The 26322-nt window shown below is 36.5% G+C and overlaps 1 protein-coding gene across 1 annotated transcript in view; it reads left to right on the top strand.

Annotated features, from left to right (window-relative positions):
* Positions 1 to 1498: 1498 nt before the first annotated feature.
* The window catches only part of mms22l (MMS22-like, DNA repair protein), a 44952-nt gene continuing 20128 nt past the window's right edge, over positions 1499 to 26322 (top strand). The window contains exons 1-9 of the mRNA XM_007230946.4: positions 1499 to 1591; positions 4678 to 4867; positions 6057 to 6182; positions 6275 to 6327; positions 9331 to 9418; positions 11848 to 12025; positions 25065 to 25158; positions 25278 to 25408; positions 25576 to 25689. Of these exons, the coding sequence (XP_007231008.3) occupies positions 4695 to 4867; positions 6057 to 6182; positions 6275 to 6327; positions 9331 to 9418; positions 11848 to 12025; positions 25065 to 25158; positions 25278 to 25408; positions 25576 to 25689 (957 nt within the window). The 5' untranslated portion in view covers positions 1499 to 1591; positions 4678 to 4694. The remainder of the gene's footprint in view (positions 1592 to 4677; positions 4868 to 6056; positions 6183 to 6274; positions 6328 to 9330; positions 9419 to 11847; positions 12026 to 25064; positions 25159 to 25277; positions 25409 to 25575; positions 25690 to 26322) is intronic.

A 26322-nucleotide genomic window follows, 5' to 3' on the forward strand; every position in this document is an offset into this window, starting at 1 on the left:
AAAGAAACTCCACATTTAGAAAATAAAACATCATACCTACAGTAAAACATGGTGGTGGTAGTGTGAAGGTATGGGACTGTTTTTCTGCTTCAGGACCTGGAAGACTTGCTGTGATAAATGGAACCATGAACCCCACTCTCTGCCAAAAAGTCCTCAAGAAGAATGTCCGACCATCTGTTTGTGACCTTAATCTGAAATGAACTTGGGTTCTGCAGCAGGACAATGATCCAAGTCCACCTCTGAATGGCTATCCTATTAAGATGCTGTGACATGACCTTGAGAAGGCAGTTCATGCAGAAAAACCCTCCAATGTGGAGGAATTACAGCAATTCTGTAAAGATGAATTGAACCAAAATTCCTCCACAGAGATGTGAAAAACTAATTGCAAGTTACCACAAACGCTTCATTGCAGTTGGTGCTGCTAAATATGGCCATAACAGTGATTAGGTTTAGGGGATCAATTAGTATTCATCCCTTGGAGAGCTTCTGTGAACTAAAATTTTCCTGTCTTGCCACAGAAGCTCAATGGATTTAGTTCAGAATTTTGACAGGGCCATTCTAACACATGAATATTAAACATGAATATTTAAAAAAAGTACTTCAGTGAAATTTGCTAGCAAACCTTTTTTTTCCCAATTTTTGTGTTGCTTATAAAAAATAAAATCGTGCTGATGATTTTGGATGTTAAATACTTCACACAAATATACTTAATATACTTCACACAAATATACTTAATATACTTCACACAAATATACTTAATATACTTCACACAAATATACTTAATATACTTCACACAAATATACTTAAATTGTATTAAATGGTGAACATTACAAATGACTAATATACTGCAAATTTATATCATTTTAATTACAAACAAGTAATAATATAGTATAGTCCGAAATAACATAACTTATGTACAGACCTCAGCATAATTTAAGTATACTTTTTTTTACAAGGGCGTGCTCAGAAAACATCAAACCTGACTGAACTGGAGATGTTTTGTAAAGAAAAATGATCCAAAATACCTTCAACCAGAAGCCAGACCCTCATTATAAGCTATAGCAAGTGTTTAAAGTTATTTCTATTGTTATTTCTGCCAAAGGACGATCTACTAAATATTTATGTCATTTTCCTTTTTTTGTAAATCCTATTTTTCATTTCGTGTTCGTCTGCTATGTGATATATTTAACTGAAATTCCTGATCCGAACAACCAATGATTTATAAAGGAAAATCATGAAAATAATCAGGGGTGTCCAGACTTTTTCATACAACTGTAAAAATCAGTATTCAGTGGTCTTAATGTTGCGGCTGATATGTGAATATTTAAATAGTTTTATTCTCTTTACCTGGCAGTGTTCCTAACGTTATGGCTCATTGTATTCTATGTAAATAAAAGTCCGTACATTTGACCGCACTATTATTTTGTAGGCTCTTGTTTTGTTTATAATAAAGCCCCGTGATTGGTCACAAGTCCTAACGTCTCACCCCTTCGGAGAACTTTGAACCAATCACAGAAGCGAGTCGGAGGATTCTGCAGTCGTGCGCATGCTCAGTGTAAGCGCGGGATTGTGAACAGCTGTAAGCGGAGCGGTGAGTTAAACGCGTTACTCTATAAATACTTAAATAATAGTCGATTAATTGGGGATCGTTTTGCTGATGTTGGATAGTAAGAGCTGTCACTCATTTAAGCGCGAGGCTGTAACGTCGCGAGAAGGTTTAAGAGACGGATTTTGGTTTTAGGCTGTAACGTTAATACTAATGCTGACGGTCAGCAACACCGATACAGCCTCGCGCAGTTTAACAGTAACGTTAAGAATATGCACGAGCTGCAGTAAGTGTTTCTATTAAAGTGTCCACTAGTGAGTAGAAGCACTAGATACAGTAGGTGTTTCTAATAATGTGGCCATCAGTGAGTGGAATCACAAGATACACTAGGTGTTTCTAATAAAGTGTCCGCTAGTGAGTGGAAGCACTAGATAGAGTAGGTGTTTCTAATAAAGTGGCTGGTAGGGAGTAAAAGCACAAGATACAGTAGGTGTTTCCAAAAAACTGGCCACTAGTGAGTGGAAGCACAAGATACAGTAGGTGTTTCTAATAAAGTGGCCAGTAGTGAGTGGAAGCTCAGGATACAGTTGGTGTTTCTAATAAAGTGGCCGTCAGTGAGTGGAAGCACTAGATACAATAGGTGTTTCTAATAAAGTGTCCACTAGTGAGTGGAAGCTCTAGATACAATAGGTGTTTCTAATAAAGTGTCCACTAGTGAGTAGAAGCAAAAGATACAGTAAGTGTTTATAATAAAATGGCCAGAAGTGAGTAGAAGCACTCTATTGCACACTGTGTAATAGAGTAATTACTACCTCACCTGGTCACCTGGTCTTTTTTGCACACTGCAAAATTTGCACACTGTCTTGTTATTTATTATTCTTTGTCTGTATTGTGTTGTATTGTCTGTCTGCACTTTTGTACTGTTGCACTATTGTTCTGTCTACACTGTGTTTATGTGCACCATGGTCCTTGGAGGAACGTTGTTTCGTTTCACTGTGTACTCTGTATATAGCTGAAATGACAATAAAAACCACTTTGACTTTGACTTTGAGATACTCTAGGTGTTTCTAATAAAGTGGCCACTAGTGAGTGGAAGCACAAGACACAGTGGGTGTTTCTAATTAAGTGGCCAGTAGTGAGTGGAAGCACAAGATACAGTAAGTGTTTCTAATAAAGTGGCCAAACAGTTTTAGAATCAAATGCACGTTTGAGCTGCATGGGCACGAGCTACAGGTGACATGAGGTGAAATGAGAATTGATTGGCTGCATGCCTTCACTATCCACCAATCATTTTTCTTCAGTCTTACGTGACCTTTTGTGTGTGCACTTATTACAGAATTTGATTTAACTCCAGTTGCCTTCAGTAGCTGCTATCGCATTCATGATCCAGTCCTTTAGGCTCCAGGACCGAGGTTGAGAATCACTTTTATAGTTTATAAAACAAAGCCTTTTAGAGTGAGTTTGGTGTGAAATGCTTAGTTCTAGAGAAACATCTAGTAATTGTTCAGATTTAATCAGATGTTATGAATACACTGCCAGATACCCGATACACTGTTTGACGGAGTTGAAAAGATTTCAGGAAAAATATATATATTTATAATAGTGTGTCTTTAAATTGTGGAGGCATACATGCAGGTTGTATTCTCTGTATTCGCTTAGATTCTCTGCCTGACCCGAGGCCCGACCTGAACTCCGGCTGGGTCGGGCCGAGATTTCCCACCACTCCTCGGGTTTGGTCGGGTCGGGATGTGTTTTTAAATGCAATGTTGATTTTATATAAAGCTATGGCATAACAATTGCAATATAGCAAAGTAACAAATCAAACTGAGTTTTAAATCAAATGTTGCACAAGTTAGAATGTTATGTGTTACTGTTACTGTTTTATGTGTTTTGCACTAAGGCTATATGTTTAAAATAAAAATAAAAAAATGTTTGTCCAGTTTTATTTTCATAGACATTATTAATTATATTAGAGTAGACGGGGAGATCTGTTCTTAATAAACATTGTTCTTAAATAATAGGTCTATGCTTCTTCAGTGTTGTAATGTTAATTAACATTATTCTGAACAGATTTAGCTCATTCAAACAGCCTGAAAATGTTTTTGAAAAGCTCAGTTTTAACACTCCACTTACTAAAAAAATGTCTTGTTTAATTCAGGCTCGGGCTCACAAAAACAGTTTACAGGGCGGGACGGGTCTGGCTCAGGCCAGGTCGGGCTGGATTTTTTGGGCCCGATCTAAGCACTAGTTGTAGTGCAAAAAAAAGTCCCCAAAGAAAATGTCAAAGTCAAGTCTGAATATTATGACTATCTCCTTGTTTCCGCTCGTTGTCCGACTTATTACTTCCACATTTAGTAGTTATATATAAATACTATATATTACCTAATAACTTTGTGCAACTCTTGGCGGCAACAACTTCAATCAAGCTTTACTGATAACTGGCAATGAATCTTTCACATCTCTTTTGAAGGAGTTTTGTTCCACAATACAATTTATCAGATTGTATCGATACGTAAATGCAAAGTTTATGTATCGTCATCAGTATTGGATCAGCACAACCCTAGTTCCTTTAACCACCACTCTCTCTACAAAAAGAGAATCTACAGCTCTAGAAAACAATGAGACCACTAATGATGAGTTTCTTTTATTTTACCAAACTGAAAACCTCAAGAATATAATCAAGAAGAAGATGGATGATCACAATCCATCAAACCAAGCTGAACTGCTTGAATTTTTGCTCCAGGAGTGGCATAAAGTTATCCAAAAGCAGTGTGTAAGACTGGTGGAGGAGAACATGCCAAGATGCATGAAAACTGTGATTAAAAAACAGGGTTGTTCAACCAAATATTGATTTCTGAACACTTTATGATTGTGAACTTGTTTTCTTTGCATTATTTGAGGTCTGAAAGCAAATAAATGCTCTAAATGACAATATATGTTTATTTGGAATTTGGGAGAAATGTTGTCTGTAGTTTATAGAATAAAACAACAATGTTCATTTTACTCAAACATAAACCTATAAATAGCAAAATCAGAGAAACTGATTCAGAAACGGAAATGGGCTGTTAATTTTTTCCAGAGCTGTATATGAACTTACTGTCCTGTAACGCTTGTTTTGTCTGTTTCCACAGTTGGCGTCAGCAGTGTGATGGAGGATGATTTCAGTCCGTCTCTCACTCCACCCATCTCCCCGTTCATGCCGGAGGATGTGTGTGAGCCGATCACACGTCCGCCCTGCTTCACCTGTGTGTACGAAGCAGGAAGAGAGGATACACACGCTCTGTCTTCTGACGGCTACGTCAGCAGAGGAGTTCTAAAGAGGTCTAGCACCTTTATTTCTGCATATTTTATCATGGATAGTAATACTATTAGAACTTTATTCTAGATATTAAGATTATTCAAACTGGATTAATGCAGTATTATATTAGGAAATATAAGATCTCAACCGAAATAAAAAAAAAAGGTTTTTTTTTTACTAAATCTAAAATTTTAGTAAAATTTTACTAAATCTGATTGCAGACAGTATAAACCAAAGATATTTCAGGTATTGTCTAATCAGCTTTATTTTATTTGCAACACCTATCAAAAAAGTCAGGGCAGGTATATTTTAGGGCTAATAATGTGGTAAAAAATTAATCATGATTTGTTATAAAAACAGTATCCACAAAAATCTAAGCACTAATGATCAGAGAAAGAAAGAGGCCATCCAGACTGTTATCAGAAACAAGTCCTAAAGCCAGGATCTGACATGCTAGATCCATGGTAGGACATGGAGTGTATGTCTCGGAGAGGGAGAGTCCACGTGGGTTGGCGAGAGACAAAGCAAGTGAGTTTTATCACAGTGGCGGTGTGTCAACAATGTGAATGACCGGGTTGAATGATCACCTAGTTTCTGCGTGTGCTGTTTACCAAAAAGCTCTACTTTTTTTGCTTACCCTTTTTTATGTTTGCTGTGGAATTATATCCAATTTGGCTTTTTGACAATTCTTTTTGTGGTTTTCCATTGAAGACAAATTAAATTAACATTTTAATATCAAAACATTTGTAATTGCAATCCTTTTCTGGGAAAAAAATGGAGCATTATCTGACAGAATTGCAGGGGTGCCAATACTTTTGGCCAGCACTGTAAGTACAGAGACATTTTGCTCAGTGCCTTTTTGGTATTGAATTTTGATACCCAGCCCTAGTCTGGCCTCAATAGTAAATGTGGAGAATTTTCAAACTGAAACTAGAATGATGATCCCATACTGTTGCTTGCCTTAAGTGAAAAACGCAGGAATGGATGTACTGTATTTTAACAAATGAAATGACGTTGACCAGTCTTTAATATTTAAAATATAGAGTTAATGTTAAAAACTTTTTTTCATTTATTTGGGATTTTGTATGAGGGTCAGGCCCAACTCTTTTTTTGTCATTGTTGTGAATAATATCATGTTCATCATTACACTAGTTGTCTTGGCACATGTGCAGACAGTCTGCTGCAGCTCGTAATTTTACCGCTCTCCCGCAGGTTGCTGTTGAAGTTGGACCCGTTTCCTGCGTGCTTTGAAACAGATACTGTAGATATTTTTGGCTTCTCCTGGGTGACTGAGACAGCGCTGGTGGAGTCCACTAAACTTCTGTTTGGCTTGTTCAGGTGAGCATGTGCAGATTGTGGATTTGGAGCTTGGCCACACTGTCTGCTGACTGAGTTAATTTGCTAATTTCACAGTCTGTCTGTCATTTCAGACAAAAAGTGTTCCGACTGGAAACTCTGGTGCAGTCCAGCTCTCATGATTTCGGTAAGCAGCACTTTTAAGTCTTTAGAACTGTTTTCTGCTCTTTTTATGACACACTTTAAAGGCATTTTTTTTAGAGTAAAATCATTGAACGCAGTTATTTTTTTGTGGAAAAAACGAAAATGGGTGGAAACTAAAAGAAATAGGAGGAATGTTTTTTTTTTTTTTTTCTTTCTTTCATTATAATTCATTATAGTTCAAACAACCTCACGGGCCAGATGTTTTATGCCTTTTGCTGACCTATGCCGTAGCAGTGGACCCTATACTGTAGACTATAGGTCGGCAATCGGCGGCCCACGGGCCAGGTTGGGCCATTTTTGTTTTTCCGTCTGTTCTCAGGCTCCTTCTCTCATTATGAGGCCCTTTTTCCCAGCTGTTACTCAGTTAACTAGCCGGGGCAGCGGTAGTGTGTTACTACTCTGGTTCGATTCCTGAGTGAGGAGCGGTGTGTTTATTTATTAATTTTTTCCCTTTCTTTCTGGGTATATCTGCTTCATTTTCCAAAAACAGATATTTTTTGTGGCCTAACCCTCTGCCGTAGCCGCGTTCCCTCTGCCGTAGCCGCGTTCCCTCTGCCGTAGCCGCGTTCCCTCTGCCGTAGCCGCGTTCCCTCTGCCGTAGCCGCGTTCCCTCTGCCGTAGCCATTCAGCATATGTCGTAGCCTGTGCTGTAGCCTATGCTCTAGCCATGGACACAATGCCATAGCCTATGCTGTAGCCTGCAGTGAAGCCTACACTGTAGCCAGAGATGCAGACACACAAAAGCAGAAGTATAAACACACTCATACATACATACACAGAAAAACACCCATTACTGAACTAAAATCCAGCTCTCTCTATCAAACTTTACTCCAACCGCAGGTCCTTCCTTTCACACGCCATCAGACTGTACAACACACCGCGCTCTCAGTAAACACTAGTTTACTATCTCAGTACTTCATACAAACTTACATACTACTCAGTGTAGCTGTAATGCTTACCGTGTGCAATATCCATCTCACTACATGTAGTGTGATCCGCTTATCACCATTTGTGCAATATGTTTAATGTGCAATATTTTTCTCACCTTTTTTATCTACTTTTTTTATTTTTATATTTATTCACTGTTACTCTTTGTGCAATAATACTGGTCCACCCTACCATAATAATATCTCTATGCACTAGATGTATATATTTTTTCTTACTATATATAATTTTTTAAGTTTCTTTTATATATTTCATGTAATAGTTTTTTGTATATATAGATTTATCATTATTTGTTTTTTTTTCTGCCCTGTTTCTCTGTCCTTTCCTCTGTACTGCTGTAACATTGTAAATTTCCCCATTGTGGGATTAATAAAGGATTATCTTATCTTTTCTTATCTTAACCTAAAAAAACAGCAGACAACTGCAGAAATATATAAATATATATATATAATGTGATTTTATATATATATATATATATATATATATATATATATATATATATATATATTAGGGGTGTCACGATCTCGATATTTTATCGAAATCGAATCGAAATGAGGTCACGATCTCGAGTATCGAAGTCAAAAAGAGGATCGACGATCCCTCCCGCGCGCGCTACGCAAATAGCGCAGCGCGCTACGCAAATGGCGCGGCACCAACACAGCGCATCCTATTCATTTAAATAGAGATAGCCACTGCATGAGCGCAGTCGGCGGGAGTGTGATCACTGTTTTTATCTGTCCAACGGGGGAGGGGGGGCGGGGGTTGGGCGCGCAGGTTTTGTATCTGTATCTAACGGAGGGGTGGGTGCGCGCAGGTGAGAGCGTGTGAACTCGCTGAAATGCGTGTGTCAGTGTGACTTGAGAACACTGACTATAGATCACAGTGAGGTGGATTAAAAATCTTAAACTTATAATTGACTACACCTGTTGCTTTCCATTGAATTAAAAAAACATCTTTCTCTCAGATAAAGTAAACACAAGCGTGTTTCTGACTAAAATAAAAGCTTTTCAGGAGAGATATAAGTTATGTGTAAATATTTATAAGACAATACCCACATCACTTATCTAACCAGCCTGTACTGATTTCTGCCCCCCAATAATGCTTTCAATAACCTCTTGTAACCCCTGGGAGCCAGGGGTTACACTCTAATAGCCTTTAATAGTCTTCAGTAGCCTTTAAAAGACTTACCTGGCGGCCGTGGTGTGTCCACTAAACTCCGTAGTTATAAACATCCTGAGGTTAGCAGCGCGCTAACTGACCTGTTTCTAATGTAATCCGAGCAGTGCCTCCGTGTCGGCTGTTCTAACCTGCTGCTGTTAGCTGCTTGGGCTGAAAGATGAACTGTAGTGAGCTGTATTATCCGGTTAGTGGGGTTAAAACCTTTATTTGTTTACAGAAACAGTAAAAACGGACTGGCTGAGCTCTGTAGCCCGTGGCTGGGCTGTACTGAAGTAGTGACTGAGTGAAGAGAGCGGGGCTTGTGCTGCTGCTGCTAGTGGTTGGATGAAGAACTGCAGCTTCATGTAATGAGCAGTTTCACCAGCCATCCACACACAGCTCTGATAAACTGCTTGTTTTAATAGTGCACACTGTTGCTACCAAAAAAAGTCACTAGATGGCATTACCATATATATCTTAATAAATAATAATAATAATATTTATAATAATAATAATAATAATAATAATAATAATAATAATAATAAATATATTATTTAAATTTTATGAGGCATAAAATAATAACAAGAAAAAAAAAACAAGAAAATCGAGAATCGAATCGAATCGTGACCCTCAAATCGAAAATGAAATCGAATCGAGGATTTAGAGAATCGTGACACCCCTAATATATATATATATATATATATATATATATATATATATATATATATAATCAGATTACTAAGTATATGAAAACATATTCAGTTCTATTCTATTTCACATGTGTGCCTGGATGATGTTTAAAATGTTTGAAATCTTTTTTTAACTGTATTATCGTGATTTCATGAATAAACATGTGAAGAACTCTCACGGTCACCTCCTCCAGGTCAGGCGAGTGGTCTTCATTACGAAGCAGAAGAGCTGAGACAGCAGTGTGTGCTCTTTCTCAGCTACATCAAGGTCTTCATTCACAGGTACATCTTCACGGTTTCAGCCTTTTTTCCACTTAATGGTATAAAAAACTGCTTAGAGGCCGATTTTATACGCGTGTTGTGGCGGAGTGTTAGTTTGCCTTTTTTTGTAGCTTTTTTTTTTTTTTTTAATGATTAGACTTCAGAAAAAAGTATCATAGGAAAATATGTCCCGCACCCTGATATCAGTTTTCGAATTTAGTATGTCTTTAAAGTTAGAGCTTGCTGGAAGGTGAATCTCCTTTCCAGTCTTAAGTATTTTGTAGCCTCCAACAGGTTTTCCTCCAGCATTTTTCTGTATTTAGCTCCATCCATCTTCCCATCAACTCTAACCAGCTTTCCTATCCCCACAGCATGATGCTGCCACCACCATGTTTTACAGTAGGGATGTTTTTTTCAGAGTGATGAGCAGTGTTACTTTTTTTTTTTCACCACATATAGCTCTTTGCATTTAGGCCAAATGTTCAACTATGATCTCATTTGACCGCAGGGCCTTCTTTTGCGTGTTAAGGCTGTGAATTGCGATATGCGGTAAGATATATGTGTTATGTTATAGGGGTTACAATTCAATTTAAATCTGTCATAGTATACAGAGATTGTTATACTTAGATATATTGATTTTCAACTTTTTTTTATGACGTATTTTTCAAGGATTCATTGTGAGTTTGATGTAATTTTTAAATAATTTAATGCTAGGAATATTATAATATTATTATATTAATCATAATATTACATGGTTATAATATCATAATATTGCGAAATTATAAAATCGTAGTATTTTTAGGGTGCTGTAGTTCTAACTACTTGGGCTGCAGTTTAAGAGCTGAGTTATTTCCGTTCATGATCTGTTACAGGGCTGCTGTGGTTGCCATCAGTTATCTATATTTCTAACCTCCTGCTTATTAATGCTCTAGTATTACAGTTAAATACATACATAAATACATTGTCCAGATTTTCCCGTGGTGGCCTCCTGGTAGCCTAGCCTTTCGCTCTCCTGCTGTGAGAAGCCTCCTGTGTGTGGAGAGCACAAGTTACTTTGCAGAAGTTTTTCTGCTGCATTTTAGTTTGGCTTTTGTGACCAAAGGAACATAAATACAGTAAATCAATTAAACCTTTTACCTGATAAAGGATGACTGTCTGTGTGTTATTGCAGTAAGACTTTAAGGAGGAATTGAAAACCAAATAAGACTCTGGTGAAAAATCTAAATCAAGTTTGCAGGGGTGGGTGATATGGCCCTAAAAGGATATAGCAATAACGATATTCTTGGCAAGATGACAAAATACTGAATAAAAAAAATATTTCAAGAATACACTACTGCAACAAAATAAAAATGTATTTGTATTATTGCATATGATATGATATGGCACAACCCTAACTGAGATATTAAAAAAAAAAAAAAAAAAAAAAAAAAAAAAACATTTTTCAGATTTGTAGTAGAAGTCAATGATCAAGAATGATATAATACTAATAATGCACTGCAAATTTGTCTATACATTCAGGAATAAAGTAAAATAAATGATACTGAATATTATCTGTCTCTAGTAGATATATAAGTAAAAATGAGAACAATGTTGTAAAAAACAGCAAAAAAGTAATGTTATGTGATAATTAGGGGTGGGTGATGTGACTCGATATTTCAGGGTATAATATCGTTCACGATATTCAAAAATGTTGATTATGTTATTGCTTACGATACGACACGTCACACCCCTACAAGTTCGGCTTCTTGTCCATTTTTTTTCTTTGTTTTTTTAATTTCCTATTTTCGTTTGGATCATCAAATAAAAAACAGAAAATACAATCCGTTATTGTTTTTTTGGTGTTATATATTTAAAAAACTTTTCTCAATTGAATATCAAAGAAACAAATGATACTCAGATTGTTCCCGCTGATTTCCGAGCTTTTTGCTGGGAAGCAAATGCAGTTTTGGTTTGTCTTGCTTTGGAAAAGAAATGACAGAAGTCTGTAGTGAAAGTCAGTGTGAAAGACTACAGCAGCAGTAAAATGATCGACATTATGATCGACGTTATGTTTATGTAATTGTGCGACAGGCTTTTACACCTCTATCTGCTGTTGTGATGCTGCTGGCTAAAACATTTGAAGGCTGATTTAACAGAACCTCTGAGCACATTGACTGCCTACAGATGTATTGGATGCATTAGCAGCGTTTTAAAAAGAGGCAGTACCTGATTTCATATGTATCGGAGGAGGCATGTGCTCGTCCTTACCCTCCAAGTGTTGGGAGCATTGAAAGCGGTAGGGGGAGTCCTAGTGAGCGGGTGTGTTGGATGTTTAAGCAAAATTGAGAAGAAAATTAGGTAAAAAGTAGGTAAAGGAATATATAGCTAAAATAAGAAATACATTTGCGATCGGTTATTTTACCAACTAATTTCTACATCAGCTTATATGTTCTTCTTTATGTGTTCCTCAGGTTCCTGGATGTTTCTCAGCCTATGGATGAAGGCTTTGTTCACCCGTACTCTGAGCTGGAGGCAAAATTTCCCTCCTCTTTAGTGGAGGAGCTGTTCGGCATCACGCTGCTTATTGGTCGCCTCAAAGACCTGCCCGCTAATGTCCAGAGCGCACTGACCATCCACCACCAGGGAAAGGTACAGCAACACATCAGAAATAGCTTTAAAAAGTAATTGGATTAATAGCAACAAAATTCTGTGATTAATCACACCATTTCTGCTTCCTAAGACTAAGCTTTTTACAATGGGTGTTTAAATGAATATAAAGGAATCGGTGCTAGATTGATAAATAAAAAGGTAATAAAATAAATTTATATTAGTGGTATCTATCACCTATTTTTTTTTTTATTAATTACAACAATATTATGATTAAAATCATGATTCTATATTTTTACTGTATCATAATATCTTTTTTTAGCTTTCACTTTTTAGCTCCATATTTCACACCTTCTACAACTTTGTAAGGAAAAAAACGTCTGTGAGAGAGAAAGAGAGTAAAAGAGAGAGAGAGGGAGAGAATTGTTGAATGGTGATGTACGATATACAAAAAACTAAAACTAAAGAGATCACTTCAGTTTCTGAATCAGTTTGTCTGATTTTGCTCTTTATAGGTTTATATTTGAGAAAAATGAACATTGTTGTTGTATTCTATAAACTACAGGAACATTTCTCCCAAATTCCACATAAACATATCATCATTTAGAGCATATATTTGCAGAAAATGAGAAACAGCTAAAACAACAAAAAAAGATGCAGATCTTTTAGACCTGAAATAATGAAAAGAAAACAAGTTCATATTCATTTTCGTTTTTAGAGTTTAGAAATCAGTATTTGGTGGAATAAACCTGTTTTTTAATCACAGTTTTTATGCATCTTGCCATGTTCTCCTTCACCAGTCTTACACACTGCTTTTGGATAACTTTATGCTACTCCTGGTGCAAAAATTCAAGCAGTTCAGCTTAGTTTGATTGTGATCATCCATTTTCCTCTTGATTATATTAAAGAGTTTTTTTTTATTTTATTCAGGGACTTTTATCATTTTGTGCCATATGTGATGCTAACACATGTGCGCAGGGTGAAAAAGACTCAAGAAAGCAGGATGTCTGGTTCTATTCTCTGGTCTTTATTTAGCCTGCACATTAGGGGTGGGCAATATTATATCGTATACAATATATCGTGACACAGAAATATCATGATATTAAAAATCCATATCGTGATAATAGATATGTTTTGTCTTAAAGCTTCACAGTAAATAATGGACTACTTTTAAGTGTATTTATTGTATAATTGTTTTAGTTTGCAGTTTATATGCATGAAAATATTCTGCAATCCTTTTGCTTCATTATATTATTTTATGCTATATTATTCATTTTGCCACATAATGATTATACTGTTATACTATTATACCATATTCCTAAAATTAATGAATTATTTTTCTGTTTTCCTATATCGCCAAGTATATCGTTATCGCAAAAATACCCTGAAATATCGTGATATTATTTTAGAGCCATATCGCCCACCCCTAGAGGATACTTTGTTATTCCAGATGTAGTATCTTTGAGGAGAAAAAGTATGCTTATACAGGAGAAAACATGTCAAAAGCATTAGTTAATGAAAATGTAAGAATTTTTTGTACATCATAGTTACACGATAAGACAAACTTTAGTCCACCAATTTTGGAAAGCACAATATTCGGGATTAAATTCTAGGGGTGGGAATCGTTTACTATCTCACGATTCGATTCGATTCCGATTTTGGGGGCCACGATTCGATTCAAAATCGATTTTTGATTCAAAACGATTTGATTTATAAAAATTTCTGCTTCTGGCTTATGAATCTTATTGAAAAAAGCCTCCAAAATATACACTGGTCCTGAAGCAGGTAATGTGTTACAAAAACAATAAAATGTGCAGGAATATGGGTCCTCAGTGACAGAGGAATCACTGGGATATCACAATGACGTTAATGAACAATAAATAAATAATAAATAACACTGCTTTATTACCAGGCTACTAGCGGTGGTGTGTAGGTGACGCTGCTGGGCTGATGTGATGATAGCACTGGAGCGCTAAAGTTCAGGAGCAGCTGCTGATTAACTAGTTAATTTAAGGTCGTTGTATTTCTTCAGAAAGGGAGCAGGAGGTGGAGAAATTAATTCATATTGTCCATTCCTTAATTCCTCTGTGATGAGGAGCTGAAATTAGCTCTGATTAGCTTATTGTTATTTTTCCGTTCCGCCTTAAATGCTGCAGCCCGCTGCCACCTGTAGCGTTATTTAAGGTGGAACTGGAAAGTTAGCTAGTTAGCTAGCTAACAGTTACTGAAACTAACTACTAGCGATCTTTTTTATGCTTGTTATGAAGCATTCTGCCATAAAACATTAAAACTACACGTTAATCTAAGGTAATATAATGCTTGTTCTGCCATCTTACCGGTGATTCTCAAACACCTACGCTCTGTGTGTGTCTGGAAGATCTCCGTTTGAAGGGACAAGCGTCGTAGAAACACTAGCAGGGAAGTTATACCAGCGTTTTGCTCCACATGGCGGGTTCTTCTCTGACGGTTCTGTTCCGCACGGCGCTCCGCAGCACCCTCTAGAGGTATGGCAGTGTGAGAGAATCGCATACCGGTTCTAGTTCCCCGCGCGATATACCGAATGAACTGGTATACCGTCCAGCACTAGAATATGTCATAGACCACTGAAGTCGTGCATCATTCTGTAGTCCACATACGGCTTCCGTGTCTAAGCGATTTTTCCCTATGAGGAAAATAAATGAGCTTTTCAAAAACTGGTCTCTATCACGTTGTGTGGTAAATAACCCTGTACGTTTTATTCTGTGTACATTTTACTCCAAAACATCACTGAATCTTCTGAGCTTATTGAGCAACAATTTACACAAATACAGTCAGTTCCAGATATGAATAAAGTAAACAAACATTTTACTGATGCAGGACGGCTGAATGTGTGTTATTAAAACCAGATCAAATTAAAGATTTATGATGCAGTGTGGAATTGTGTTTATTTATTTCCAAATAACATTAGGCCAGCCCCTAAAGAAAATGCACCCCATCTTAATTTTGGTTACATCATTATTACTTGTATGATACTTCCCAGCTGGCACACAACCGACCTTCATCGCTGAAATGTGGTTGAAACATGACTAAAGTAATGCATGTTGTTATTTCAACGTTGAAACAACGTTGAATTACCATTTAATGTTCAATAGTTGTGCTAACGTTGAAATTTTAACGTTGAATCAACATAATGTCCTCAACCTTCTGCCTTTTTAATCAGCATTTTACATGTCATCACCATATCATTTTGTAAAAACTGTTGAAGGAAGGAATGAAACAGTGTTTTACTTCTATTTGCAGTAACTGCTCTTTAATTTAACATCATGTTCTAATAGTTTTACGGTTTTGTTTTTTTTGAGATCAGATGTTGAATCAGATTGGTAGTGGTGGGTAACTTTCGTTACACTCAGTTTTACTACAGTGATGTGAGTTTATTGTTAACAATTTGTTAACCATAGTATTTTCTAATTTAATAAGCTATGGTGTATTAAAGGTTGAACGTATGACGTTAAAACAACGTTGCTATGTCAACGTTGATTCACTTTTTAAAATCAACAGTTGATTCAACCATAACATTAATGTTGATTCAGCGTTTATTCAACGTTAAAATGCCAGCTGGGAAGCTGGGAAATGCCAGATATAGAAGCAGCATATGTTATACATTAAATGCAATTTTGTGTTTCCATCATTATATAGGCTACCAATGAATATCCCACCGGTATCACTAAAATATGCACAAGAAACAGTGTCTGTAATTACACTGTTAATGGATGTTTTTAAGCTCATAAATCTGCATTATAGTTTTGATTTGTAGTGATGTATCAAAAATAGTATGTTCAAATGATTTCATTTACATATAATTTGCATACAAGTGTAATTTAGATTATACAAATTAGATGTATAAACCGTTTGACTGTTTTTAGTGTAATATTATGATATTAATGTACATCTTACAATTACATTTTGTCATATCTAAAACACATTTTTAGGAAACATATTGGAATGAATGATCAAATTGATCCAAATTATTATATGAACTGCCCATTCACTAAACATCTTAAACATTGAATTAATAGATTTTAGACCAGCTATTTTGATTTAGTATAGTGTTTCAGATTTAAAGTACCTCTTATATAAGGCATTCATAGACAACTGTCACATATTACATTAATTTTGTATTATCTTTATTTCTTTTACATTACATTACATTATTTCTTACATTTGGACCTAAATCTTTAGCTGTATATTTATAAAATAATACCTCTTTACGTGATACTTTTGTTGAAAATAAGAAATTAATAAACACAATTCTACATTGCGTCATAACTTTGAGTTTTGAGTTTTAATAACACAGATACAGTCATCCTGCATCAGTAAAATGTTTGTTTCCTTTATTCATGAATGAAATTGACGTAAATGGTTGGTTAACAAGCTCCGCAAAGCAGTGGCGCGGGGTATGCAGCGTATGCGACGCATAGGGGCGCTGCACTAGAGGGGGCTCCAAATCGATGCCGGAAAATTATTTCTAGTCGGTATTTTCTGTAAGAACTGTTTGTTCATGTATGATAACACATAGGGGGGTCACCTGGCCTGGGCTTTCAGTAGCCCCGAATCGTTTCGCTTAGCTCAGCTGTATTATTAGCAGTGATGGTAGGTTTTTTTTTCAGTAACGAGTAATCTAACTAATTACTCTGACTGTAACTATAACGCCGTTACCATTTCCGACACCCCGTTACTGCACGTTACTTTAGCAGCTGAATGACCTTTTTTTTTTTTTTTTTTTACAGACAAAGGGCCTATGGTACACTCCGCGCAAGGCGTGTAGCGTGGCGCGTTGCCACCCGTCAACAGTCTATTTTTAGGCCTTGCATGCGTCCTTAAAATAGCGTTGGACATTTGGATAAGTTTAACGCTGATGGGCGTGGTGGTCTGGAAATGATGTGTGTTCAGGTAAATTTCTGTCTTGTTTCTATCTTTGCGGCGGAAAAAAGCTTTGCGCGATTGATCCCCCTTCTTTACCACAGAAAAATAAAGCTCACCCAGAGCCTTGAGCAATCAACTATAAAAATAAAATATACTTAAAAATCTGCACAGTAACTATAAATTATTATTAGCTATATTTATTTCTGTCAGTTATAAGGATTTATAGTTATGTTTAGTACACAGACTAAATAACTGTAACTATAACTGTAGCAGACAGGCATTCTGCTGTTTAAGAATTTCAACAGATGCTTATTCTCACTCTGGAGTTTTTGATATGGAAAATTAAAAGAGAAAAGAACTTTGACTAAACATAAATTTATTTTATTTAACTTTGCTATTATTTAACTGAATTTCACTTTTATATCTGAAAAATAAAGCACATTGTCGGCGTCTGGTGCTGCCCGTCAAGTATATAAAACCTAAAACATTTGAAATACACAAATATAAAGCTATACGTAAAATTCGTTTCTTATAACCAGGGCAAATTTATTAAAATATTAAATATATTAATTAAGATCTCATCCAGCGCTCTTAAATGTTGCAGGCACGCAAAGTGGTGCTTGGCGCAGCACGCGCGGCATTGCACGCAGAATAACATCTCTCTTCTAAAAAAAAAAAGCGTTTTAATAAATAAGGTCGGACAAGTAAATTCATGTTATTAAATTGACTAAAGCCAACAAATGTACTGATAATTAATCAAGAGAAATCAGGCAAAATGCGCTGCGCCTCTCTCTCGCAGAGCAGAGCTGAATTCAGCGCAAGGCTATAAATATTATAAAACTCAGTTCAGTTAAATAAAAATAAGTAAGGACCTGTAAGTTAATCAAATATTGTCAAATATAAAGGATAGGTTAAGGTTTTGATGAGCTGTTTTCATGATTTGAAACTGAAACTAACCAAAACTTTTATTATTATGCGCAGAAAGCCTGTGATTATTTTAAATGAGTTTTTTAATGGATTGTTGTTTTTGTCCATTCTTTTGTTTTGTTTATATATACATTTTTTCTTTGAGTGTGGTTTGGTTTGTTTAATTTGTATCCCCAGATGCTATTTGGTTTTTCCGTTTTTTTTTCAGTATTACAAGTCTTAGTAATTTTCTTTGGTTGTGTGGAGTTTTTCATTTCTTATTTTTTTTTATTCGTTAGATTATATTTGTGTCAACATTTTGGGTTTATTTTCGTTTGTTATTCTTCTAATAATAATAGTAATTACATAATTTATTTTCTTTAGTTCATTTTTTTTTTCAGGGCAAGTAAAGCAATAGTTACTTTTACTGGTAACGTGCCCAACGCTGATTATTAGTAGGGAGACTGTGACTGGAACATCTCCTAACGCGAATCACCCAAAAAACAGAAGCACAGCACTAATCAGGCATGTTTTTTTCGTCGTGACGCACCTGCAGGAGCTGTATTTACAATATAACAAGTAAGTAAGTAGATGGTGAATCATAAAACGAATATGTTATACAACAGGGTGGGGGATGGTATGTAGTTGCCCCCCGCCACCACAAGGCAGGCGTCTCGCGGCGGGGAGCGGACGCGCTGTGGAGATCTGCGCACTGTATTATCTAACTAACACTAGAGCATTAATATCAGCAGGTTATAAGTGTGGATAACTGTATCATCACCGCAGCTCAAGAGCGGAAAATGCTCCTTTCCCTCCAAGCTTCTTATCTTAATGCGCATAAAAATCGTTCGCTCCAGTTATAGAAATCGTTCGCTCGAATTACAGAAATTTTGAGCATGAACTGCTATATGGTTCATTTATTTATTTATTTTTTATCCACGGCCCCCCTCCCCGGGCTCCGTATTATACAAAGTTCTTATAGACAGAACTTTCCTTCTGCGTCTCTACTATCACCTGACAAAAATGTATTGATGCAGGACATAAGGACAGTGGGACAATTTGGGAGGCAACAGTCATACATTTTGATGGTATGATTATAGGAAAAAATTATCATTTCACACTTTATTCATCACACGTAATTTATTCGCCAAAAATATGGATTTATAAAATCACATATGTAACCTGACTTTTTATTGTTGTTTTTTTCCCACACTTTTATTGTTGGTGTTTTTAAATTGTTGCCTTTCAGCAGATAAATAATACATAAAAGTATTAAATAAAAATAATTATTAGAATTATTTAAAAATAAATATTTTTGTATAAAATATTAAGCTTTAAAAAAATCATGTGTGGTTGATGCTCTATAATTGTATTGTACAGTAATAACAATAATAATAACAATAATAATAATAACAATAATAATAATAATAATAATAATAATAATAATAATAAGCGGTGACCTAGACCTTCTCAGTCATAGTTACAATTAGATCAAATATACTGAAAAACAAATAAGGGAACTTAATGTTGTTCTTGTCATGATATTCAGAAGAACCAACTGAGTTGACCTCCTGTTGTAGATGTGACTTGTAGAATGTTCCAGATTGTTCACATGGAGCAATGTGTTACGGTAACAGGACTAAGTGAAAACTAAAGGACACAACTAAAATGTGTATTTTAACTTATATATTATTAATTTATTATGATTTTTTGTATTATTTGTGTTATTATACTGTTAAACTAAAACTGAAACATATTTCAGGCCTAGAGCACAGCTCATACCTCGTCGTCCTACTCATATAAAAAGTTATATGAATAAATATATCTTATCCCTTAAATATATAATATAATCCCTTAGCTCTATGGAACTGAATGACACGTTAAAGAAGCGCAATCTAGCCATCATTACCAGTAACGGCCTCCCCGTACGAAGACGCAGCGTTGTTTAGACCGGATTCAGGACTCCGGGTGTTCGGGGGAGTTTTGCGATTTTACAGCGCTGTAGACAGATTTATTAATCTCAGGTAAGCTTACCGTATTTTTCGGACTATAAGGCGCACCGTATTATAAGGCGCACGATGAGTGAACGGTCTATTTTTAGTGTTAGTCCATACACAAGGCGCACTGGATTATAAGGCGCACTAAATGAAACTTTATTTATATCAGTAACAATAACTCTGAGCAATAAATCCTTCACAATATCTGTGAAAAATAACAACATCTCTGAGCAATAAATCAACAAGCACAGCAAGTACGTATTACTCCGCGACGCTCCTGACAACGGTAGCCGCAACGCTCCGACAGACCATAATATTATGTTGAAGCACAGCAAGTACGTATTACTCCGCGACGCTCCTGACAACGGTAGCCGCAACGCTCCGACAGACCATAATATTATGTTGAAGCACAGCAAGTACGTATTACTCCGCGACGCTCCTGACAACGGTAGCCGCAACGCTCCGACAGACCATAATATTATGTTGAAGCACAGCAAGTACCGCATTACTCCGCGAGGCTTCTGACTATAATAGCGTGTTGTGCCGAATTCGGTGAATAAAACGGTTTTAAAACAGAGATAAAGATTGGATAAGTTTCATTTCTGGATGAAGTGATTTCCAGCGCTGTTTGGATATAACTGTGGATTACAGGAGACTGGATTGACGGATTCTCTTTAGTCTGGACGCGTTTTGAAGGTAGGACCCGTGGCTGAGCGCGGGTGTGTGTTCGGGGGGTGGCGGCAGTGACCGGAGGTTACCCCAGGACAAAAGGAGAGCCTTTTATTACTGGAAACATGCGCTCTGACGCAGCTCTAATTCATGAAACATACATCCTACAGTAAAAGCACAGTTCTGGAATCCGGAGAGCCAGACGGTTCGAATGGTGTATGACAAGACCGCATTCGATGAAATATGGACGAACGATAAACGCAAATATGAGAGTTATGAATTATTAAAATCATAACCAAGGCATATTTCGCCCTAAATGTTTATTTTCTGAAAGGATATTCCGCTAAATAGGCTAAATAGCTCAAAAGCAGAGATTCTAAGCTTTAAAATGGTATATTGGATGTCTATATTGAACCTGTAACTGTTCATAACTATTCAGAAACACAGCCAGTTATGAAATATTAAATATTTCTGGCCCGCCGGTGGGCCAGCGCGTGTTAAGAGGTTAACTTTACTTAGAAGTGGGCGCTAAAAAGAAACAGTTTGTGCTATTACCCCAGAACGGGTGGAAAGGAAAGTTTACCGGCACCTTGTTCTGGCCACGGAGCTACAGTGGAAACTAGCTACCTTGAGCCACAGCCGAGAGGCAGTACGGCAGTCAAAGGTAACCGCGCGCTAGCCCAAGAGGGGGATCTTTTTCTGGCGTGGGTGAGGAATTCTGCACAACAGAGCGCCGTGTACCACATAAAAATCGAGGTCAGTAAACACAAGCAAAATCCATACACAAGGCGCACTGCATTATAAGGCGCAATGACGATTTTTGGGAAAAAATAAGTATTTTAAGTGCGCCTTATAGCCCGAAAAATACGGTATATACGTGTATAATTGAACTACAAATGAATAAAAAACGGTCTTGAAGTATTGACTCGCTGGAGGTAAACACATTGAATGTTAACATTATTTTAGGCTCTTTCACCCCAAGAGGAGCACTGAAACTGCGCTGGGACAAGCGTGCAAATCATTGATCGCAGCAATACACGAGAAATATGTTTTTCATATTTAATAAAAAAAAAAAAAACAGCAGATTGCAGCATTTACTTGTTTCTTGTATGCCACAATCTAATAAACAATAGAATTTAACTTTAGAGACGTTTAAAGGAGGGAATACCATAAAAGACGTTTAAATATGTTTTTATGTTAAAAAGATTTGGAGCTTTTTAAAAAATAATAATAATTGGAATTAAAAAATAAAAAGATTCTAAAAAAAATCTAAACAAACCAAAAAAATACATGAAATTATGAAAAATACAAATAAACCGGATAGTTTTAGCAACCACAAAAAAATAATAACATTTTAAAAAGCGAAAAAACATAGTTAGAATCAGTCTACCACATTAAAAAACAACCATAAAAACTCAAAAAACTACCATCCATAAAAAATCAAAAACAACCACAAAAATAATTAAATATTAAAAAAACAAAAAAAGATTAGATTAAAAATCATTCACAAAACAACTAAAAATAAAACTACCCGCAAAAAATCCCCAAAAAATAAATATTAAAAAACTACCAAAAAAAGTTTACATAAAAAACAACCATAAAAAAACAAAAAACTACCCCCTCAAAAAAATAACCACATAAATCAACTTCATTTTTGGAGTTGACGGCCCACAAGAGGAAGATCAGGCTACTCTCATCATGGATGAGGCACCAGAAGCTCCTAGCCTGCTACAGGTCAGCGACTTAACAGAGTCAGAGGAAGCTGAGGTGACCCTTAATACAGAGCTTTGTGAGAGTGTGGTGGAAACACTGGTGGAAGATGGAGGAGTTGACTGCCCACAAGAGGAAGATCAGGCCACTCACATCATGGATTGGGCTGCCAGCCTGCTACAGGGCACTGACCCAGCACAGACTAAGGAAGCTGAGACGGAGGCTGAATGCAGACCCGAAGCTGAATCCAAAAAGAAGCAGAGGAAACGAGGGAGACGAGGAAGATCACGAAAACTGCGAAGACTAGGAAGACTACGAAGACGAGGAAAACGAGGAAAGAGGCTGTATAAGTAGGACAGTGTAGGATTAAGTGGTTTTGTGCCAACGCAAATTAGAAATAAATCTGCATGAATCAAAATTTCAGTGTAAGTGGTCTTTTTTAGGTCTTTTAGTCCTTTTGAAGTCTTGTATGTGAAGTACAGTAGCACACTGTAAAAAAACAACCACAAAAATAATTAAATATGAGAAAACAAGCAAAAAAAATAATACATAAAAAATCAAACACAAAAAAAACAAACAAAAAAATACCCTTAAAAATAAAAAAAATAAATAAATAAAGTTTACATAAAAAAACAACCATAACAACCAGGCTGAAGCTGAGGTGATAGTGGAGCCTGTACTCTGCGAGATTGTGATGGAGTTGGTGGTGGAAGATGGAGGAGTTCACTGCCCCCAAAAGGAAGACCAGGCCACTCTCATTGTGGATGAGGCATCAGAAGCTGCCAGACACTGGTGGATGATGGAGGAGTTCACTGCCCTCAGGAAGATCAGGCCTCTCACATTATGGATGAGGCATCAGAAGCTTCCACCCTACTACTGGACACCGACCCAGCAGAGACAGAGGAAGGAAACTAAAAGATGTAACTGCTACAGAAGCTGAGACAAAGGCTGATAATGAGCAACCAGGAGGTTGTTGGGGCGGAGGTGGGATGTGAACTTTCGTCACGAAAAGTAGGTAGTTGGAGCAGGTATTCATAGGGCGGTTTATTGATAAGAGTTAGAGGAGTTAGAGCGTGGAGTTTGGGCGTGGTCCTTCTCCCAAACTTTTTTTTACATAACATCATTTATGGATATGAAAGAAACCAAGCAACAAGAACAGATTGATTATAAAATACTTATCATCACTAGATGATAAAAAATACTAAAAAAATATATCTGTGTAAGTAAAAGAAAAATCTTTAATAAGATGTATTTGAATAAAATGTAATAGTTGAGACCAAAACTTGCTGCTTTAGAAGTATTGCCAAAACAAGTAACATCTTCAGAAGCACTTTTACAAAATGAGCAGTCAGTTTCCATATCACACTTATATTTTAAAAGAAAATTCTTCACTGAGTAAATTTTATATATTAATTTCAGCCTAATTTCTCCACACTATACACTCTGCAATACTATTGAAAAATGATATTACAATGTCTTTCTGAAATAATTCTCTTATCAGCTTATTATTTTGCTGCTGTTTAGCTGAAAGCATAGTCCCAACATAAGTATCCAGAAAATCAAGTGAATGACAAAATGGCCAAGGAAAGTTTACACCTCTCAGCAGTAAATTTGCACCAACTGGTATAGCATTTATCACTGTAGAGTATTCCGTAATTGGGATGTCAATTTTGTATTTATGAATCAGGTCAATATAACTGTATGGTCTACTATTTGATTTAAGTAGTTGACCAACTAAAATACAATTATTCCAGTTTTCATGAAAAAGCGACTTGCTTTTGTAGAAGATACTAGGGGTGGGCAATATTATCGTGATATTAAAAATCCATATCGTGATAATAGATATGTTTTGTCTTAAAGCTTCACAGTAAATAATGGACTACTTTTAAGTGTATTTATTGTATAATTGTTTTAGTTTGCAGTTTATATGCATGAAAATATTCTGCAATCCTTTTGCTTCATTATATTATTTTATGCTATATTATTCATTTTGCCACATAATGATTATACTGTTATACTATTATACCATATTCCTAAAATTAATGAATTATTTTTCTGTTTTCCTATATCGCCAAGTACATCGTTATCGCAAAAATACCCTGAAATATCGTGATATTATTTTAGAGCCATATCGCCCACCCCTACTGCACATACACTTAAATAATTGGGCGTCTGTGAGCTGATGTATCAGAACCGAGTTGCTGCGCTGTCCTCCAAGCGTGCTGGCTGCTCTGCAATGCTGCATCAGCAGCAGCTCGAAAAGAAGCGGTGGCTGACTTCACATGTATCAGAGGAAGCATGTGTTAGTCTTCACCCCCCTGATGTTGGGGCATTACTAGTGATATGAGTCCTAATGAGTTGGTTGGGTAATTGGCTGTGTAAATTGGGGAGAAAATGGAAAAAAAAATTAATAAAATTATAAAAAAATAAAATAAATAAATCCCAGGTGTTTTTATTTTCATTCGTAACTGCATGTAAGCCTCTCTAAAAGTAAGAAAACAAAAGAAAACAATAGATACAAATATACGTTTCAGATTCATTTATTCCTTTATATGTAGTATTTTGGCGCCAAAAAGGCCGTAACTCGGCACTGACAACCAAACTGAGGCAAATATTGTTCTATAAGAGACAAAATATGCTACAGTACCCACTAAAAATGTATATATAAATATATCGATTTTACTTAAAAGCTCAATATATCGCCCAGCCCTACGAGAGATCATACATTACTACCTTCTGAACTGGACAGTAATTGATGTTGAGTTATGTCATTAAAATAAAACTGCTAATGTATTTTAACCCCAGATGTTGCTGGTTAATCAGGCCCACATCATTGTGTTGGTGGCCCACTGTGTAGATCTACGTTTTGTAGGATTTAATAAAATCTTTTTCTGCAGCTTTTCCCTCCATCCTGGCATTTACTGCACCTGCACCTTGACGTTCACTGGGCTGTGCTGGAGATACTGCACCTTCTAGGACAGAAGACGATGGGTAAGGACTATCTAGTCAAGTCATATCACTGCATTTCACAATAAAGCAATCAAACATGTGAATGTGTGAAGAATATAATTTTTTTTAGGTACTATAAGTGTTGTTTTTATGACTTGCAGGTCAGGTGGTGTACGCGCACCAGTTTGTGGACTTAACTGGAGAAACTTTAACCAACATCAGCCTTTTTGAAGACCATCTGAAAAACCTGCTGTGTGACCTCATCGGCCTGGCCATGAACAAATACAACAAGGTACGTAGCTAATTTAGTCTCCCTCACCAAATGTAAAAGAGATTAAAATGCTTTTTAGGTAGTGTACCTCCTGGTGAAAGATTGCTGACTGCTATACATCAGTAAAGTACATAAATACACATAAGATAAATCTGCTTTGCCGGTCTCTTTCTCTTTCTCGTGTGTAGGTGAGACCGACTGAGGCATTAACCAGCCATCATTTTTACTGCATCTGCACCAAAGAACTGTGGATCCTCCTCATACATCTGCTGGAACATCGGAGTAAAACACTACACTCACAGGTGAATACACTCGCCTTGATCATGCAACTGGGAAAGTCTCCTCTCATCCCTGTGCGTCTGCATTCAGTGCGCTCATTGGCTCCTGGGAAATTTAAGGAAATTCTGATATGATAAGCAGAACTACATAGTAAAAACATCCCCTGGGTCCTAAACAGCCCTGAGTATGTGAGCAGTGTGCACATAAACACATATTAATATTTACGTTGTCACCAGCGAGTCAGATAAGGACAAGAATCACACAGAAAGTATTTTTTTTATGCAATAAGCTACTCAAATAATAAAAGTGCTCAGGCTGGGTATCAGTACTTATTTTCCAAATTCATTCCGATTCACAAGGTCCAGATTCGAATCGATTCAATATTGATTAATTTAGGGTTATTTCATTTGCAGTTACAGCTTCAGTTATATAGTGGCCCAATCCCATTTAACCCCTTGGCCCTACCACTTACCCCTACCCCTTCTTTTTGCGTGTAAATTCGGTTTCAAGGGTAAGGGGTGAAATCCTCTCCCTAAAAATTGGGACAACCCTTCAAGCTCCCGATACGTCATCAGGAGCGCTAAAGTTCAGTAACCTAGCTGCTGCTGGTTAACTAATACATTTTAAAGCATTGTATGTCTTTAGACAGGTGGCAG

The sequence above is a fragment of the Astyanax mexicanus genome, chromosome 4 (genome assembly GCF_023375975.1).
Source record: "Astyanax mexicanus isolate ESR-SI-001 chromosome 4, AstMex3_surface, whole genome shotgun sequence".
NCBI classification, from domain to species: domain Eukaryota; kingdom Metazoa; phylum Chordata; class Actinopteri; order Characiformes; family Acestrorhamphidae; genus Astyanax; species Astyanax mexicanus.